This window comes from Pinus tabuliformis, chromosome 2_1 (assembly GCF_031772625.1).
Source record: "Pinus tabuliformis cultivar Carrire ecotype Pingquan chromosome 2_1, CPIR1, whole genome shotgun sequence".
NCBI lineage: Eukaryota > Viridiplantae > Streptophyta > Pinopsida > Pinales > Pinaceae > Pinus > Pinus tabuliformis.
The window spans coordinates 127998214-128018224 of record NC_142299.1 but is presented as its reverse complement, the minus strand read 5'-3'; the positions used below and the strand labels follow the sequence as shown (position 1 = coordinate 128018224).

The 20011-nt window shown below is 39.2% G+C and overlaps 1 protein-coding gene across 1 annotated transcript; it reads right to left on the bottom strand.

Moving 5' to 3' along the window:
* Window positions 1–374: 374 nt before the first annotated feature.
* On the bottom strand, window positions 375–845 carry LOC149199107 (protein PHYLLO, chloroplastic-like). The gene has a single exon (XM_089400460.1). It carries the CDS (start codon window positions 843–845, stop codon window positions 375–377), a length of 471 nt encoding a protein of 156 aa, XP_089256586.1.
* Window positions 846–20011: the final 19166 nt, after the last annotated feature.

Sequence of the window (20011 nt, the reverse complement as noted above, 5' to 3'; positions counted from 1 at the left end):
GATCTATATTTAAGATGGATCTATGCTAGTTCTACAGCCCAGTATGGTGTGTAAGGATGTCTGCCGTCATCAAAATTGAAATTTTAATCATGTCATCAAAGTAAAAATTTTACTAGGCCAAAACAACAATTTAAAAAAATTCTAAAAATAAAAATAAAAATTAAATAACTATACAAAATATTTAATTAGATCCCTCTCGGCTCAAATGAAATCCTTATTTAAAATATATCTATCTATTTTACCATTGTTCTAATTGCTACCAAACTTTATTGTCCATATAATGAGCAAACCGAGCATAGGCCGCCAAACTAACACTGCTTTCAAATGTTGCACTAACCACAACCATCATCCCATGTTTTTGTGCCCACTTGCTACTAGACTGCATGTTCAAAACCACCTAGCCGACTTGGTTTAATAACAGTGGAAACAACCTTAGGATGTGAAAAGATGGAAACCCTCTCCAGGGGTTGGTCTGCAATGTCAGCATTAATCTCATCCAGTGCTATAAATACATCGCTTTCCTTACATAATCTTAAAATGTCCTCTGGAAACTTCACAGGTTCTTCAATATATTGTAGGTTGCAATCCTTTGGATGAGATGCAAATTGCATTGCTTGAGAAAATGTCCATTTACTGTTTGCACCTACACGAATTTCAATTAGATTCTCAACTTTCTGTCGAACAACTTGAATAACTGCTACATCCTTCAGTTGTCCAGATCGATGAGCTACCTTCAATTTCATTTTATAGAAACATTGCTCGACTAGTTTTTCTGTACCACAGGCAACCTCCTCTGGAGGGCCTTTAGAATCATTAAGTGCACATATTTGCATCCTAGATGGCATCTTTCCAGAACTAGTTTATGTTTCAGCATCACTCAATGCTACATTCTGAATCTTATCAAGTAGCGAGTCTGCAATATCACTATCACTGCGTGTTGCCAATGACTGAATACTTCCATCTCCAAACCACAACACACACTTGGGAAGAGGGAAGATGAATGTATTCCTATATCCTTCCATATCCATCCAGAAAAAGAGTTATTCAGTAGTAGATATAACATAATTCAACGACATATTATGTGCTCTATGCACAAGAAATCTCAATTGCTATTCAACATCCAACAGATCTTCATTTTGTGGTCCTATAGGAGCTCTTCACCATTTTGCGAAGGCCATTTGGGTTCACGTGGTAGATTTGTTAAATATCCGGTCTGTCGGGGATTGGTCCTCCATTTTCGACTGCTTAATGTATTGGCCTTCCCGTCATAGGCCTTTTTGTGTTCTTTCCTTATAAGTCTTTGGGGATTTAGAGATCCCGGAATGCTTTCATCTTTGAGTACCGGGTTTCATATTATCATTCTGTCAGTGTCAAGGTTGTGATTCTGTCAGTGTCAAGGTTGTGGGTGATTTCCTTGAGATCGGCTCTTGGTTCTCCAAACCTTCTCAGCGCTCAGTCTAGCTCCAAGACTTGGGACCTTTTTTCCCAATAGGTTATTTTGACAGGGCTTCTTTTGATGGGGATTGTGGTTGCGGGGCAGTCATGAAAATTTGCTCCAACAAGACTTACCATTTCTTTTGGAATGGTGGAGTTGGTTCAAGTTGCCAGGCAGAGGTGGCGGCATTGTGGGGTTACTCCAAAGCGTTGTCTGACTAGTTATTGACTCCCTAAAGGTGGTTGGCGATTCGTTGTCTGTCATTGAGTGGATGTAAGGGCGAAATGCCCTCCAGGTTCCTCTGCTATCACATTGGATGGATTGTATTTTCATGCTTCGTTCTTCTTTCTGCAACATTTCTTTTATCCATATCTATCAGGAGTAGAATATGGAAGCAGATGTTTTGTCTAAAAAAGGGGTTTCCCTTTTGCCTGGCAGAATGTTTTTCGTACTTCTGATTGATGGATCCATCTCACAAGAGGGCTATTTTGAGTTCTGATCATTGGTATCTGTTCCTCTGTTTTTTTTCTCATGACTTTGGCTTTTTGTAGGCTGAATTTTCGAATGTTATTAGCAATGTAGCTACTTAGTATTTGCTCTGTAACATCTTTGTTAGCAGAGGTGCTTTTTTATGGTCTCTTTATCCTCACATCTGAAATATGTAACTATTCTATTTAATATGAAGAAGCTCTGTTTTTTTCTGCTGAAAAAAAAAAGGAGCTACTTCACCATATCCGCTTTTCCCATTATCAGGACATAGGGTCAAAATAAAACCTCCCCTATAAGCTTCTTGTGCTTGATTTTTCGCACTAATTGTTCATTGTGGCTGAAGCATTGAGTCGAATTCTGTAATGTGAATATTCTAATTCAAGAACAGAAAATCGAAGAGTATCATTTTTCAAACTAGTATTTTGGTAGTATATTGAAAGTATCTTGAAGGCATGATTCACTGCATGATGGGCAGACTGATGTAGAACTCTATGACACGCAGTATTATCTTTTATATCTCTTTATTTCAATCACACAATCAAGTTGTCCTTCTTGAGATACAAGCAGTGCGGTGTCAAGCTCTTTCTCTATTTCAATCACACAATCAAGTTGCCCTTCATGAGATATAAGCAGTGCGGTTTCAAGCTCTTGCTTTGTTTGTACAAGCATATGCTTAACTCGATGTGCAAGGCACATATTACTTATTGACCCATCATGTGGTGTTCAAAAGAAATTTCTAAAAATTGTTACATATCCTCCCTCAATGGGAAGAAGACTAAAAATTGCACCCCCATGGTTGTTTATGAATAACACAGTGATAGGAGGTAGCTTGTTGGTCTCATCAATTCATTAAACAAGAAAGAAAGGCAAAGAAACTAAATGGAAATTGAAAAACACACAAATAGTTTTACATGGTCAAATTTCGACAATGTGTCAAAGAAACCTCCACGGGGCAAGGGATTGGAAATCTTTATTAATCAAGAATGATTATCCATGATACAACCTCTCGAGCATTCACCAGTTTCATATGAGTCTCTCCTCCATTACATAACTGCTATCCGGTATAAATCTCGTTACTAACTTACAAAACTAACTACCAGTAATTAATAAAGATTTTACTTATAATTACATAATTCGTTGTCACATTTCAACAAACTCGACCTTGACAACAATTTTCCTAATCCCTTGCCCATGGCCATTCATCATCTCTTCTGCAAGCCAAGAGAAGCCAAGCACCACCACAACTTCTCTACTGTAACTAGCTTCGTGAATATGTCTGCACAATTCTCCCGTGTATGGACCTTCTTGAGAGCTACTTTTCCGCCATCGATCACGTCTCAGAAAATGATACCTTCCATCAATGTGCTTGGTCTTGTTGTGATAAGCTGGAATTGTAGCCAAATGAATAGCTCTCTGACTGTCACAGAATACATTCACTTTCTCATGCGTCCTTCCAATCTCATCAAGTAGACACTTTAACCAGATTGCTTCTATAGTGGCATTTGAAGCAGCAATATACTCTACTTCAGTAGTGGACAATGCAGTTGTTCCTTGAAGCTTTGACATCCAGCTAATTTCTCCACCTGCAAGAGTAAAGACATAACCCATAGTAGATCTCCTTTTGTCTAAATCACCTGCATAATCAGCGTCCACATATCCACATATGGATCCTTCACTACCATTAAAGATGATGCAATGGTCACTTGTGCTTCTTAAATATTGAAGCACCCATTTCACTACTTGCCAATGTTCTTCACCTAGATTTGCCATGACCCTGTTGACAACTCTAACTGCATGTGAAATGTCAGGTCTTGTAGATACCATCACATCCATTAAGTTGTCTACATCATTAACATATGGTACACGAGACATATATTGCTTTTCTTCATCAGTTCTAGGACTCAAAACTGAAGAAAGCTTAAAATGGAAAGCTAATGGAACATTAACAGGTTTCACATTGCTCATACCAAATTTTTCGAGTATTCTTTCCACATACGTTTGTTGTGATAACCAAAGCTTACCATTTTTCCTATCTTTGTGTATCTCCATGCCCAAGATATGTTTTGTTGCTCCAAGATCCTTCATATCAAACATCTTAGAGAGTTGAGCCTTTAACTTGTTGATCTCTTCCATGATTTTGCTTGCGATAAGCATATCGTCAACATACAAAACTAAGATAATGAACATGAAATTGAAACTCTTGAAGTATACTCAATGATCATACTCACTTCTAATAAAGTTTTGGCTCACCATGAAGGAGTCAAACTTCTTGTACCATTGCCTGGAAGACTGCCTCAGGCCATACAATTATTTTCTGAGCTTGCAAACTGATCTTCTATTGTGACCTTGTACAAAACCTTTTGGTTGTTCCATATATATCTCTTCATCCAAATCACCATGTAGAAAAGTTGTTTTAAGATCTAATTGTTCTAACTCAAGGTTAAGTAACGCAGTTAGTGCCAAGAAAGTACGAATAGAAACAAGTTTTACAACTTGTGAAAAAATTTCATGAAAGTCAATACCTTCAACCTAAGAATACCTTTTTGCTACCAACCTCGCCTTATACCTTTCGATACTTCCATCAACTTTCCGTTTCAATTTGAAGACCCATTTGCATCTAACAACATTTCTCCCTTTAGGAAGTTCTACAAGATCCCAGGTATTGTTCTTGGCTAAGGAATCCATTTCTTCTTCCATAACCGTTTTCCATTTTTCGTTATCTGTATCATCCACTACTTCCTGATAACAAGAAAGTTCTCGTATTCAGTAATCAAAGCAAAAGACGAAGAAAAATCTTCATACCTTTTGGGAGTTTTTCTTTCCCTTGTAGACCTTCTTAGAGTGACCAGTTGCTGAATTGGTTCAGAAACTTCATTAGTTTCCTTTGTATATTCTTCACCTTTTCCTCCAAAAGTCTCTCCTTCCTTTCGACTTTCGGAAAAAGGTCTAGCCTCCAACTGAATTTGATTATTTGGCAATATTTGTTCCTGTTCAATTCTTTCAACACCTGATTTTAAAAGAGAAGATTCATCAAATGTTACGTCTCTACTAATGACTATCTTCCGCGAAGTAGGATCCCACAACCTGTATCCTTTCACCACATAGTCATACCCAACAAAGACATAACATTTCAATTTTGGATCTAATTTTGAACGTTGATTTTTAGGAATAAGAGCATAGGCATCACAACCAAATATCCTTAAATGTGAATAATCACAAGACTGACTTGACCAAACTTTTTTAGGAATTTTACAATTAATTGCTACTAAAGGTGATATGTTAACTAAATAACAAGCAATGGATACTGCTTCTGCCCACAACTCCTTTTGCAGGTTAGCATTGTTGATCATGCTTCTGGCTCTTTCCATAAGAGTCTGATTCATACATTCAACAACACCATTTTGCTGAGGAGTATAAACAACAGTTTTATGTCTAATAGTTCTTTCATCCTTACAGTATTGTTCAAATTCTAGAGAAGTAAATTCACCATCATTGTCAGTGCTCAAACATTTAATCGATTTTCCTGTTCTTTTTTCTACCATCGCTTTAAATTGTTTGAAGGCATTGAATACATCAGCATCCTTTTTTAACATAAAGACCCAAACTTTCCAAGAGAAGTCATCAATAAACGTTAAGAAATATAAAGCACATTCATACAATACAACATGAGATGGTCCGCACAGATCAAAATGAATATAGTCCAAAATTTCTTTACTATTATGACTTCCAGTTTTAAACCTATGTTTACACTATCTTCATTAATAAATTACCAAAATAAACAAAACATGAAGATCACAAGAGACAAAGAGCACAAAGATGTAGGATCCAAACCAAGGAAAAACCGCACAAGGAAGGAAACCCAAAAATCCTCTTCTTATAGATTCAAATAAAAGTGAGATATCCAAGACCTAAAACCATGACCAAGACTACCACAAAGACCCAAGTCATCCCTCCTTCAAATCTTCTCCAACCAAGTCAAAGTCAACGCTAGTCAAATCTATGAAATTTTCAGTGAAACCATAGAATTTTTGGGCCTACAATAGATGGATGAATTTTAACCCTATAACAACCTCATAAATCTCACAAAATCTCGCACATGTGGACAAAGTAGGGAAAAAATACAAATTTCTCTCTGCTTTCACTTTACACTCTCTCTCTCCTTTGACTTTCGTTGGAATTATTCTTCTTCTTTCACAAAAATCGAAGTGGATGATGTGTGATCAAATGAGGTTTAAGTGCCTTCTATTTAAACATGTCCAGGAGGTTGAATAACTTCCTCTTTAGGCTGACTTGTCCAAGAGGGCAGACTTGGTATGTGGAGGACATTTTTGACTCTTTTAACTCAAGAACAATTTTTTTTTTACAATAATTCCAAATGGGATTTTCAATCCATTACATTTCTTTGACTCATAATGAATTTAATTTTACTCAATAGACCCTATATGAATGAAGAACAAGCTTTGACTAGAAATAAAACGATAATAATGAATGTAATAAATGAATATAATAAATACATCAATAATACATTTGTATTTCTTTATGAAGACTGATACTATTTACATTTTCAACAACCTTTATTAACTAACTTAATAACTCCTAACCAAACTTATTCCTTGATCAATGTGCATGAACACCACAAACCCATACCCACTAACATAATACGCTAACCCGCCACTAATACACCCATAAACCCCCAACATCCATCCCATTTATCACTAATTTTTAATTCTTAACCAACCATTATCCCAATTACATCCCCGAAATCAATAATCATGTCTAATTCTTAACCTTTAACTAATTCCTTGAAGTAAAGAGTAAAGTTATTTTATTAAATTTATATCTCATAATCGAAAATTCCAACTCAATGGGTTCAAGGCGGAAGATTACTATATTGTATTTTACATTAATGTTGAAACACTAAAAAGTTTGCCGAAAATCCTAAAAAATGAAGAACACCCCCAATTTCTAATGTCTTTGATGTAGGGTCTTACAACTTTGACTCCATCACCCGACATCTCGAAATGGAGGCCCCACTTTAAATTAAATTAAAATCTAAGTAAATGAAAGTAAACTATAAATTAAAATAAATATCAATATTATCTTTGAAAACTAATATTAAAAATAAAGTACAATTGTTGAGCTAAAAGCTTAAGGCATACTTTCAACTTAGATATCAACCTAAATAATTCCTACAAAAATTTCTATGAAAATTAAGTTGAAAAAATCTAAAATTCTTAAACAAAAGGATAATATGAACACTCAAAAATTCATAGAAATATGGAGTCTCATGGATTTCTTATGAAATTAAAGTTGAAAATTTGGAGTATTATTACAGTGGATGACGTTGCATCCAACCAATATAATTCATTGCTGCTCCTTGTGAGGACTACTATTTTTACTAATTTTTTTTAGTGTTCTCATGCAATGATGGACACACACAGTAGTTGGTTCATGTTCACTTCAAGGCCCTTTGCAAGGCTTCCCCTCAATATATAAAACTATATAGTAACCAATGAATCAAATTATTTCCTGGGATGAATCTCCACTCTTCCACCCATTATTGTTTTCAAATCCCCATAGTACCTTTTAGCATTCCACTTTGGCCATTTTTGGGATGACAATTTAAGATGGATGATAATTTAAGATGGCAAAAGTAGGTGGATTTCATAGGTAAATGCATGGGATAGGGTAATCTCAACAAAACATGTCCATAGTTTATGAAAACACATTTTATATTGTAAAAGAAATTCAAACACATTTTATATTGTAAAAGAAATTTATTGTTTTGATAAATCTATTAATATGTTTAAGGGTTTTGAGGTTTTAGAATGATTAGGAGATGAAAAAACCTCATAAGGCAGGGTGGAAAAATGATGGTAATCATAATTTGCATAAGAATTGTGTTGGAATGCATCAACAAAAACTAGTGTGTTCTGAATTATTTTTCCCCCTATGTTAGTGATGGTAAGGGATAGGGAACAAGGAGTGAGGGAAAATGTATCCATGTTACTACCCATATAATAATGATTCAAGTTGATGGTGTCTATCCACCTTTTCCATCAAATAAACATGGTTAATCTTTAGTTTTTACTAGATTTCACAATTATGAGATTCATTGCCTAATGTTTAATCTTTGTAACATGATTTGAGTGGAAATTGATGGCTATTCACCTTTTCCATTCAATCAATATAGTTAATCTTGTATTTTTTCCATTCATGGATTACAATCCCATAATTTTGACAAACCATGGTAATGGTATTCACCATGGTAATTTCTTGTCGATTCACCCATGGCATTCACTATAGTATTTACCCATGGTATTCTCCTATGATATTTAAAAATAAACAAATAATTCTAGTGCATGACTCCTAAGTAAAAAATGAATTCATAAATAATATAAATATGCACCTTCATCTTTGTAAAAGACATGAAGTTTCTCATAATATAGTCTTATGACATTTCTACCATTTAATTAAAAAAACTAAGCTCTTTTTATATTAATATTTCCTCTACATTATTTTCTATGCACTTATGATGTATGCTATTGTCAATATTTCAACTACATTTTTCCTATACATCTGTGACATATTCTACTGTCCATATTTTGTCTCATTCCTTAAACAACCTGAATCAAATAAGGTGTTGGGAAGACTTTTTTATTCAAATGAATATTATGTTGTTGAAATCCATTGATAGAAACTATGCATTTTGAATAATTTTCATCCCATTTCATTAGTGGCGTTGTAAGGATAGGAGATTTAGGAGTGAGGGGTGATGTGTTGATGTTTATGCCCGTGGAATGGTGAGTTAGAGAGGATTTTCATTGGAATTATTATTATGTTCAATAGTAATATTAAGGGGGTGTTATAGAGACAATGATAGATCTCATTTATCCTACCCCTAAAGCCACACAATTTGTGCATGTGCTCCATGCGCTTTATAGACAAATAACCCTTACTTCATAGATGTGATGTGGCATCAAATTAGCATGCAATGTGGATTCCATTCATACATCTTTGCTAGGGTTATTATGTTGTTAGAGTGCACACTAATCATTAAAATGGAAACATGATTGTGAGGTATGGAAACATTAACATCATTTGGATATGTGTTAATAGAATACGTGTTAAATTATGATGTGTTCTATGCTTAGAGCAGTTTACTTATCTTTCTTCTTATTACCCACAAATTAGCAATCACATATACATAAAGTAAAGTGCAGATAGAACATTAAATGATCGACAAAAAACAAGCCAAGACAAGAGACACAAGATGTGGCGGCTAGCCAAGGACAAACCCCAATGCGGGGAAACCCTTTGACCAAATCTTCTTTTATCTTCAATAGTTCAGCAAAGAGAAATAGTACAAAATCAGAATTCTATAATTTTATATCAGCAGCAGCAAACCCTAGATCAGCGAAGTCAAACTTGGTCAAACGAGTGGAGATTGACCTCCAATATGTTTTGTAATTTCTGGTCAGCTAACACTCGAACAGCCTGAAGAAACAGCCCTGAAAACGTAGTCAAACCACAGTTGACTAAAGTCAACTTGCTGCCCTAACTAGGGCAGTCAACACCGGTCAAACCAGAGGTCAGAGCACATTGATTTTAATGCCAAAATATGTGGCTTGCCTAGGAGAGGCAGCCACACCAAATCCGCACTCTTAGATGGTCAACGATGGTCAAAGAGATGACCTGCAGTCCCTGCGTCCTTCTTCCTGTGTCTGCCTTGCGCTACTGCGTCTTCTTTTCCAGCCACACATGTGAGAGAGAGAGAGAGAGTGGCTTCTTTTATGCATAGGAGAGAGAGAAGATGAGTGATGAGATGAGTTGCAAATGACTCAACCTCTCTTCTATTTATATGAAACGCTGGGCATGTGTGCCACACACTTCGTTGCTCGCCGACCTTGACAATTTGTCAAGTAACTATAAATAAATTCATATCTCCATAAATACTTGTCGGAATCGGATGATCTTTAGATCAATCCTACACCTCTTGACGAGAGGAATCTAGGAAAAATATCAGCAGCCATAAATAAGGTGACCCACATGGAGTTTGGCTCTAGTTGCCAATTTTAACACTCCCTCTCAACTACGGAGAACTCCATTTGCAATCCGTCTGACTATCGCTACTATCCCAACCATCAAATGCACTTCCTGCACAACTGGTCCTGCTCTGCTCTACTCTACTATATTCTTCTCTGCTCTTCTCTACTCTGCTCTGTTCTGCTCTGCTCTACTTGAACTATGAAGAAGAAGAAATGATCGAGGATATATCATACCATCCTCCACTAACCCGAAGTCAGTCTCAGAGTGTGTCATAACACTCTCACTGATCCTAGATCAATATCATTGATCCCATATCAATGGAGGTCATCCTAACATGGGGAGTACGGTAGATACAACGATGTGTCCATTGATAGTGCTACTATGGTTGATCTAGGTGGATCTTCAGATACAATGGCATGGAAAAGCTCAGAAATCAAAGTGCTCATAATGAAGTCAACTCAGGACCAGAGCGTAGATCTCGTCATCCTGATTCCAATGATGCAAACAGTACTTCAATCCAAGTCCGGATGATGAATTTATCGTGAAAGGAAGGTTGCTTTGTTCCTTAAGAAAATGAGGATTTTTAAAAAATGGGTTGAAGCCTTAAAAGGCAAAAATCACAATCGGAGGATCCATGGAAGTGGACTTAAGAAGGGCGCAGTGAAAACCCTGATCGTCGATCTCCGATTAAATCGTTATCGGCGATCGGAGGGAAATCAGGTCAGAGGAATGCTATATCAGAGCAGGCAGGGGCCGACTTGCGATGTGATCGATGATATAGAGTGATCGGCGATAAAACGATCGGTGGGATCGTTATCGGCGATCAGGACACCGGGCCGATATGTGAGCAGGATGCTGATGCGATTGGTCGACGCCGATATCGGCGATCGACGATCGGCGGTCGGAAATCCCTAATTAACAGGACTATTGCACCCCTGATATGCCGATTGCGATCTCGGGCTCGGACCCGATAAGGAATATATGCTCGATTTAACAAATTTTGAAATCCAGGTAAATGGATTTTTGCCGGATTTTAGTGTTTTCTCGAGGTTTTTGGTATTTATCTCTTCGACAATAAAGAGGCTATATTTAAGGGTCGGTTGTGCCTACCGATCCTTCCACTCCACTGGCCTCTATTTTGATCCAAACGGCCTCGGTTTAAGCGGGATTTGTCCGAAAGACCCATTATAAAATCCCGATGGTTGGAAAAGCACAAGAGGAGGAATTTGCAGCACGCTGTTTCATTTGGCAGGAGGCCGATAGTGCACTTCGTCTGCTTTGGACAAGTTGTAGATTTTTTTAGCCCCTTTTAACGCCACGGACGCATTGGTGCTGCCCACTTCTCCATATGAGGTCTCCATTTCACAACCATTTTTCAGAATGGAGGTATAAGCCTCTTGTATTCAACTGATGATTGTAATTCTATTCTTTTCATGCCATTTAATATAAAGGCCTCCCCATTGGTTGAGCTGGGCCTAGAGACGTAGTCCGAATTGGACGAACTCCATTATCAAGTCTTGGTGTCTTCTTTTTGTGCCTTTTATGTGCTTTCTTCTTCTTTTCTTGTGTGCACATTAAATTTATGTGTTAAGCTGCAATTTTACATGTGATTCTTTCCATACATCTATAAGCGAAAGTATCCTGGATCAAGTGGTATCAGAGCAGGGATTTTTAGATGTGAATTGCATGTTTGTATGCTAACAAGAAACAGGCTTCAAAGAGGCGAAGGGGAACTAGAACCTTTCGATCCAGAAGCAGGGCGTGCACCTCGAAGAAGAAACATGGCTGAAGATGAAGCTCATCTTGAAGAGGAGCGTAATTTCAGAAAGACCTTCTATTCAATGGCAGAGAATATCAGTCAGCTGGTTTTAAGGCTGGAGAAAGCAGAAGAGAGGAACCCAGAAGGACAAGGTTCAGCACATGGGAATGGTGGAGAAGAACCCCCTCCTTCTCCTTCTGGGAGTGAAGGTTCTCCTTCCTCTCACCACCATAATTGTAGAAATTCAAAGGATGCATCTAAGAAACCCTTCCTTAAATTAGATGTTAAATCTGATCTTCCTATGTTTAGTGGTGAAAGTAGTGCAGAGAAACTTAATAATTGGATTCGACAGATTGAGGTCTACTGCAGGATTCAATAGATCGTGGAGGACGAGGCAAAGATCCAGCTGGCCTCTCTACGGCTGAGCAGCACCACTCTCATTTGGTGGGAGAGCAAATTGCAGAGCAGTAAGAATGTGGGTAAGCTCTTTTCCTCATGGCCTGATTTCACTTCTGCATTAAAGGAACAATTTTATCCCTTAGGATACAAGCAAAAAGCTTTGATGAATTGGCAGTATTTAAGGCAAGGCAAAGGGCAGGATGTTCAGAGTTTTATAGAAGAATTTAGGAAGCAAGCACTGAATTTGGGTATTGCACTTGATACACCTGAAGTTGTAACTAAGTATATTGGCTCACTGCATAGTTATATTAGACATTCATTGTTGTTGTTTGAACCAACCACTATTGATTCGGCCAGCGTAAAAGCAATTCATATTGAGAACAAGGGCAAAAATGAAAGAGATGATCAGTCCAGAAAGCCACCGTTCAAACCTCCCAATGGAAAATCCAAAGCGAAATGGAAAGGGAAGGAGAAGAAAACAGCAGCAGCCAAAGAAGGAGAGCGGCCTTATTGCAATCACTGCAAGAAGGAAGGCCACGATGACGATCACTGTTGGAAGCAGCACCCAGAAAAGCGTCCAAAGAAGTATGGAGGAAAAGGGAAGCAGAAGACAGTGGCAGCGACGTAGCAAGACCTTGGATCGGATTCGGGAGATGAAGCGTTGATCACAACAACAGGAACAAAAGGTACTCTTACACCTCATGTTAATTATGAATCGCATGAAGGCAGAAGTTCTGTAAATGAGTCCCTTTCGAATGACCGAAAAAGAATTGAACTATTTCATATTAGAGTCATTGTAAGTCATACTAAAGTTGAAACTTTGTTTGATACTGGGTCCCAAGCAAACTTAATTTCAGAATCCCTGGTAATGAAACTCGGCTTAGATACAAAACCACACCCGAAACCTTACCCGTTGGGATGGATACATGATAAAGCGAAATTGAATGTAACCCAGCAGTGTAAGGTCAAATTTTTTATCGCTTCTAATCTAGTAGATGAAGTAGAATTGGATGCAATACCATTGGATATCTGTGGCATGGTGTTATGGAGCCCATACCTGTATGATAGAAAGGCAGTCTTTTTCCGTCATGAAAACAAATATCAAATCATTAAAGATGGGGTAGAATATATAGTAATGGCTCATCAAAATAAAATTAATGCCAGCCTTGTAAGTGCTGGACAAATGAAAGGACTGGTGAATTCCAGTAAAGGATGCATACTTATGGTTGTAAGGGAAAAATAGGCAAAATTCGCTGATGCTTTCCAAGGCTGCGATCAGAAACATAAACAAGAATTATTTGAGTTAATTTCTAATTATGATGAGTTGTTTCAGGAACCAAAGGGATTACCTCTGAAGAGGGAAATCCAACATGAAATCCATCTACAGCATGATGCCCCTCTGCCAAATATTGGCATGTACAGGATGTCGGCTATTGAGATGGAGGAAATCAAGAAACAAGTGTAGGAATTGCTGGACCAAGGCGTCATCAGGCCGAGCACCTCTCTGTGTGGTTCGCCGATTATTTTAGTGCCAAAGAAAGATGACACCTAGAGGATGTGTGTGGATTACCGCGCGCTCAACAAGATCACAGTGAAAAATCGCTATCCCCTTCCACGCATAGATGATTTATTAGACCAATTAAAGAGTGTTGTTTATTTCACAAAGTTGGATTTGCACAGTGGCTATCACTAGGTCAGAATTGTGGAGCAGGATGTGTGGAAAACTGCCTTCAAGACTAAGTAGGGATTGTTCGAATGAATGGTGATGCCATTCGGAATTTGCAACACTCCAACCACTTTTATGAGGGTTATGAATGATATATTTCAGCCTTTCATTGATGAGTTTGTTCTTGTGTATTTACATGATATACTAGTCTTTAGTAAGAGTTGGGTTGAACATGTGTGCCATGTAAAGAAAGTGCTTGATGTACTGAAAAAAGAAAACCCTTTGTAAAATTGTCAAAGTGTGAGTTAGGGAAAACCTCTTTGGATTACCTGGGTCATATTGTTGGTCATGGTCAGTTAAAAATTGGTCCCTCTAAAGTTGAAGCAATTGTAAATTGGCCTAAGCCTACTAGTGTAACCGAGGTCTGTAGCTTTCTAGGTGCAGTCCAATATTGGAGGAGCTTTATTGCTAATTTCTCTATTATTGCAGCACCTTTGCACACATTGACAAGTGTGAAACAGGTCTTCCAATGGGGAGGAAGACAGTAGAAGTCCTTCGAAACATTGAAGGAAAAGATCAGCACCACGCCAGCCATTCGAGATCGAAACCGATGCCAGAGGTTAGACCATGGGAGTTGTACTGATGCAGCAAAAGAAGCCGATTTGTTACCATTCTGAGAAGTTTTCTCAAGCTGTGATAAACTATCCCACCTATGATAAGGAACTTTATGCCTTGGTGCAGAGTGTGAAAAAGTGGAAACACTACCTGATCAACAAGGAGACCATCATCCATACAGATCATCAGCCCTTGCAGTACCTTCAATCACAAACCAAGTTGCAACAATCTCGTCATTTCAGGTGGATGGGTTTTCTTCAACAGTTTCATCTGGTAATAAAGTATAAGAAGGGCACTAGCAATAAAGTGGCTGATATGCTATCTCGCCCTCCTATTTCTGCTTCTGTTATTTTGCATAATGCTTCGTTATCTTTTGAGAGTTATGTTGAACAATATGCTAACGATGATGACTTTAAGGAGGTTTATGCAAAACTAACCCATGGTTCACAGGTGGACAACTATCACTTGCAGGGGAAATTGTTGTATCACCTTGGTAAATTGTGTATTCCCACAGGGGAAAGAGTACATGTAATTCGAGAGGCCCACACCTCTCTTGTGTCTAGACACTTTGGTGTCGAAAAGACTTTATGTCATGTACAAAGATTTTGTTTTTGGCCTCATATGAAAAACATTGTGACTCGCTATGTAAAGGGGTGTGTGATGTGTTCTATTTCAAAGCCCTCTAATAGAAAAATCGAGCTCTACACACCACTCCCTATTCCGAGTCATCCATGGGAAAGTGTGTCAATGGACTTTGTAGGAGGTTTGCCTTTGTCCAGGAAGAGTCACGACTATTTGTATGTCGTTGTTGATTGATTTAGCAAGATGTGTATTCTTATGCCTTGTAAAAAGCAGATTACTGCAGAGCAGACTGCTTCTCTTTTCTTTCAGCATGTTTGGGTCCACTTTGGATTACCCACATCAATTGTGTTAGATCGGGACTCTCACTTTCTTGGAGAGTTTTGGACCAGCTTGTGGAGGATGATGGACACCAAATTGAAAAGAAGCACGGCATTTCACCTGCAGACTGATGGACAGACAGAGGTTGTAAACTGTACCATGGTACACTTATTACGAGGCTATTGTGGGAAACATCCCAAGTTGTGGGATGAACATCTCCCATATGTACAACATTCCTACAACCGAGTAGTGCATTCATCTATGTAGCATTCACCATTCGAGACATGTTTTGGTTACCTACCAAAGGACCCTTTTGATATGTTCTTTGGAAGGGAAGATGGCTTCAATGGATGTAATGATAGGGACAAATCTCAACAGTTCATTCAGTGAATCCAATTGATTCACCAAGTAGTGCAAGAGCAGTTGGAGAAAAGTCAAGCCCGTTACAAGGTTCGACATGATAAACAGCAAGTTGACCATCAATTCCAAGTGGGCGAAAAAGTGTGGTTCCACATCAGCAAAGACAAGATGAAGGGAGAAGGAAATAAGTTGCGACCAATCTGGTATGGACCATTCACCATTTTGGAGAAGATTGGGAACAATGCCTTTCATCTTGACTTGCCGGTATATATGAAAATGTACTCAGTAGTGAATGTGGAGAACCTAAAGCTGTATGAACCACCTTTGATCATGGACACTGATGAGGTGGGCACAGTTCCTACAGTCGATGATTTTGCACCAGAATATCTCAATGAGTTGCCTGAAGACATCATCCTTGACAGAAGAACCAGGACTTCACGGCGAGGAGATGTAGAATACCTTCGAGTTGGTTTCAAGGGAATGCACCCCAACAAGGCCAGATGGCTGGAGAAAGAGAAAGTGAGGGAACAATTCCCTCACTTGCCAATTGACTAATGAAAAGCTTTTGGTGGTCCAAAATCTCCTCAATGGGGAGGATTGATCCAGGTAGATCTTCAGATACAATGGCATGGAAAAGCTCAAAAAAAAAAGTGCTCAGAATGAAGTCAACTCAAGAGCAAAGCGTAGATCTCGTCATCCTGATTCCAACGGTGTGAACGGTACTTCAATCCAAGTCCGGATGATGAAGTTATCGCGAAAGGAAGGTTGCTTTGTTCCTTAAGAAAATGAGGATTTTAAAAAAATGGGTTTAAGCCTTAAAAGGAAAAAATCGCAATCGGAGGATCCATGGAAGCGGACTTAAGAAGGGCGCAGCAAAATCCCCAATCGTCGATCTCCGATTAAATCGGCATCGGCGATCGAGGGCAATTAGGATGGAGGAAGGCTATGTCAAAGCACGCAGGGGCCAACTTGCAATGCGATTGGCGATATAGAGCGATCGACGATAAAACGATCGGCGGGATCGTTATTGGAGATTAGGACACTTGGTCGATATGTGAGCGGGATGCCGATGCGATCGACCGACACCGATATCGGTGATTGGCAGTCGACAATCCCCAATTAACAAGACTATTGCACCCTCGATATGCTGATTGCGATCTCGAGCTTGGACCCGATAAGGAATATACACCCGATTTAACAAATTTTGAAATCCGGGTAAATGGATTTTTGCTGGATTTTAGTGTTTTCTCGGGGTTTTTGGTATTTATCTCTTCAATGATAAAGAGGCTATATTTAAGGGTCGGTTGTGCCTACCAATCCTTCCACTCCACCAGCCTCTATTTTGATCTAGACCACCCTGATTTAAGTGGGATTTGTCTGAAAGACCCATTATAAAAGCCCGATGGTTGGAAAAGCACGGGAGGAGGAATTTGTAGCACGCTGTTTCGTTTGGCAGGAGGCCAATAGTGCACTTCGTCTGTTTTGGACAAGTTGTAGATGTTTTTAGCCCCTTTTAATGCCACGGACGCATTGGTGCTGCCCACTTCTCCATTTGAGGTCTCCATTTCACAACCATCTTTCAGAATGGAGGTATAAGCCTCTTGTATGCATCTGATGATTGTAATTCTCTTCTTTTCATGACATTTAATATAAAGGCCTCCCCATTGGTTGAGTTGGGCCTGGAGACGTAGTCCGAATTGGACAAACTCCATTATCAAGTCTTGGTGTCTTCTTTTGGTGCCTTTTATGTGCTTTCTTCTTCTTTTCTTGTGTGCAAATTAAATTTTTGTGTTAAGCTGCAATTTTACATGTGATTCTTTCCATACATCTATAAGCGAAAGTATCTTGGATCAATGGTACCTAACCTCATTTCCCTGCTCATTGATCATATGAGAGGTACTTCCCATGAGTCCCAGACTGCATGGGTAGGATGCCTCGACAGGAGAACTAATCATCCTGTCCACAGGAGAATGAATCATCCTATCCACAGGAGAACGAATCATCCTGTCCAACAGATGCCATGGAGAACTAATCATCCTGGCCCATAGGAGAACTAATCATCTTGTTCCACAATCACCACAGAGAACTAATCATCCTGGCCCATAGGAGAACTAATCATCCTGTTCCACAGTCGCCATGGAGAACTAATCATCCTGGCCCACAGGAGAACTAATCATCCTATTTTAGAGTTGCCATGGGGTGTCAAAGAGGAAGGTTGAACCTTTCCCCTATACATATTGCACCACCAGGGGATGGTCAATCACCATGTGGTTGCATGTCGCTCCAAGAAGTACCCCGCGCCCCCCTAGAGCTCCTAGAGCTCAGTACATCATACTTGACCCTCATAAGAGGGTATCTGAATGACACCAAGTCATTCTCAGAAAGTCAATAATTTGACCTTTCCTAGGGGCTTTGTCAAAATGTCGGCGACCTATTCATCTGTATCGATATGTTGGAGCCTTATTGCTCCCCGCTGCACCATATCTCGAATATAGTGGTACCTGATATCAATATGCTTGGAGCAATCATGGAATACGGGATTCTCTGATAAACAAATCCCGCTCTGGTTGTCACACAGGATCACGGTGGTACCCAATGTAAATCCAAACAGCTCACTGAAGAGCTTTCGCAACCAGACTGCCTCATAGGAGGCCATACTAGCAGCAATGTACTCTGCCTCGGCAGTGCTCAAAACCACCGACTTCTGCTTCCTACTCATCTAGGATATCAAGGCAGATCCGAAAGAGAAACAACACCCTGAAGTGCTCTTTCGGTCCACCACACTATCTTCCTAGTCAACATCGATATATCCAAGTAGTCTCACATCTCTGGCAGTGTATCTCAACCCATGAGTGATCGTGCCACAAAGATATCTCAACAGATTCTTGGCACTAATCCAATGTGAGTGGTGAGGCTCAACCATATGTTGACTCAATGTGTTGACTGCAAAGCATATATCTGGACGGGAGTTCACCAAGAACATTAGTGCTCCGACGAGTTGACGATACTCGGTAGCATTTCGTAAAACAGGTCTGGCAACACTACCGCTTAACTTCTTGAAGTCAAGCTCCATTGGGGTAGTTACGGGATTGCAGTACACCATGCCAAATCTCTCCAATATTTTCACCACGTATTTTCCTTGAGATAGGAAAATCTCCCCTGGTTTCTGCCAGACTTCCAGTCCTAGGAAATAGTGTATAAGTCCTAGGTCTTTCATCTCGAACTCAGAAGCCAACTCCCTCTTACATTTGTGAATGAGAGGGTCTGCAACTGTTAGAAAGAGGTCAAAAACATATAGCACCAGTATGAGATTCTTGTCATCTACAACCTTAAAGTAAATGTTAGGGTCGGCTTCACTCCTAGTGAATGCTAGCTTCATCAAGTAGCTATCGATCCTCTCATACCATGCTCAAGGTGCTTGATTTAGCCCATAGAGGTCCTTCTTCAACCTGCACACATGAGATTCTCGATCATAAATCTCAAATCCTTCAGGTTGCTCCACATAGGCCTCCTCTTTGATCGAACCATGTAAGAATGCAGTCTTGACATCCATTTGATGTAGGTTCCATCCTTGAAAAGCAGCAAGGGCTATGATCGAGCGGATGGTGGTATTTTGGGGAACAGGTGCAAATATCTCGTCATATTCTATACCTTCCTTCTAGGAGAAGCCACAAGCGACAAAACGAGCCTTATACTTTTCCGCACTTCCATCAACTGCATGCTTTATCTTGTAAATCCATTTCAAAGTGACAATTGCTTTGTCCTGGGGTCTGAGGACTACATCCCAAACATCATTTTTCATGATGGACTCATATTCCTCGGTCATAGCATCCTTCCATACTTGATGCTTGATATCATTTGTGAAAGAAGAAGGCTCATTTTGGATGATTGTGCTCATGATGGTCAAGTATCCCTGATACTTGTTCGACTTCTTACTTTCACAGAAGGTTCCTCTGGGTGCAATGTGTCCTTCAACGTCATCAAGTGTCCCCCTAAGCCATGAAGGCCTCTTTCTAGAAGAGGAAGGCTCATGCAGAGGAGGATCAATAGGATCCATAGGTTCTTCCACATCAGGCATTGTCTCGTCTTCCTTTTCTTTGGTTCCCTGGTGTCAGCTTCTTTAGATCCTCTTAGAGTAGGAAGATTGTCAATTTTGCTAAGAGCCATATCTTCGTCAAAGGTGACATCATGGCTAATTTCAACTTCCATTTGACCAGCCACATAGATTCTATAGCCCTTAGTATTTTCGCTATAGCCTATGAAGATTCCTTTCTTTCCAGATGCACCCAATTTATTCCTTTTCTCCTTCGTCACATGAAAATATATAGGACTTCCAAAA

Excerpts from the sequence above, each read along its gene's own strand:
- LOC149199107 (XM_089400460.1), bottom strand. The coding sequence starts at position 845 with ATGCCATCTAGGATGCAAATATGTGCACTTAATGATTCTAAAGGCCCT.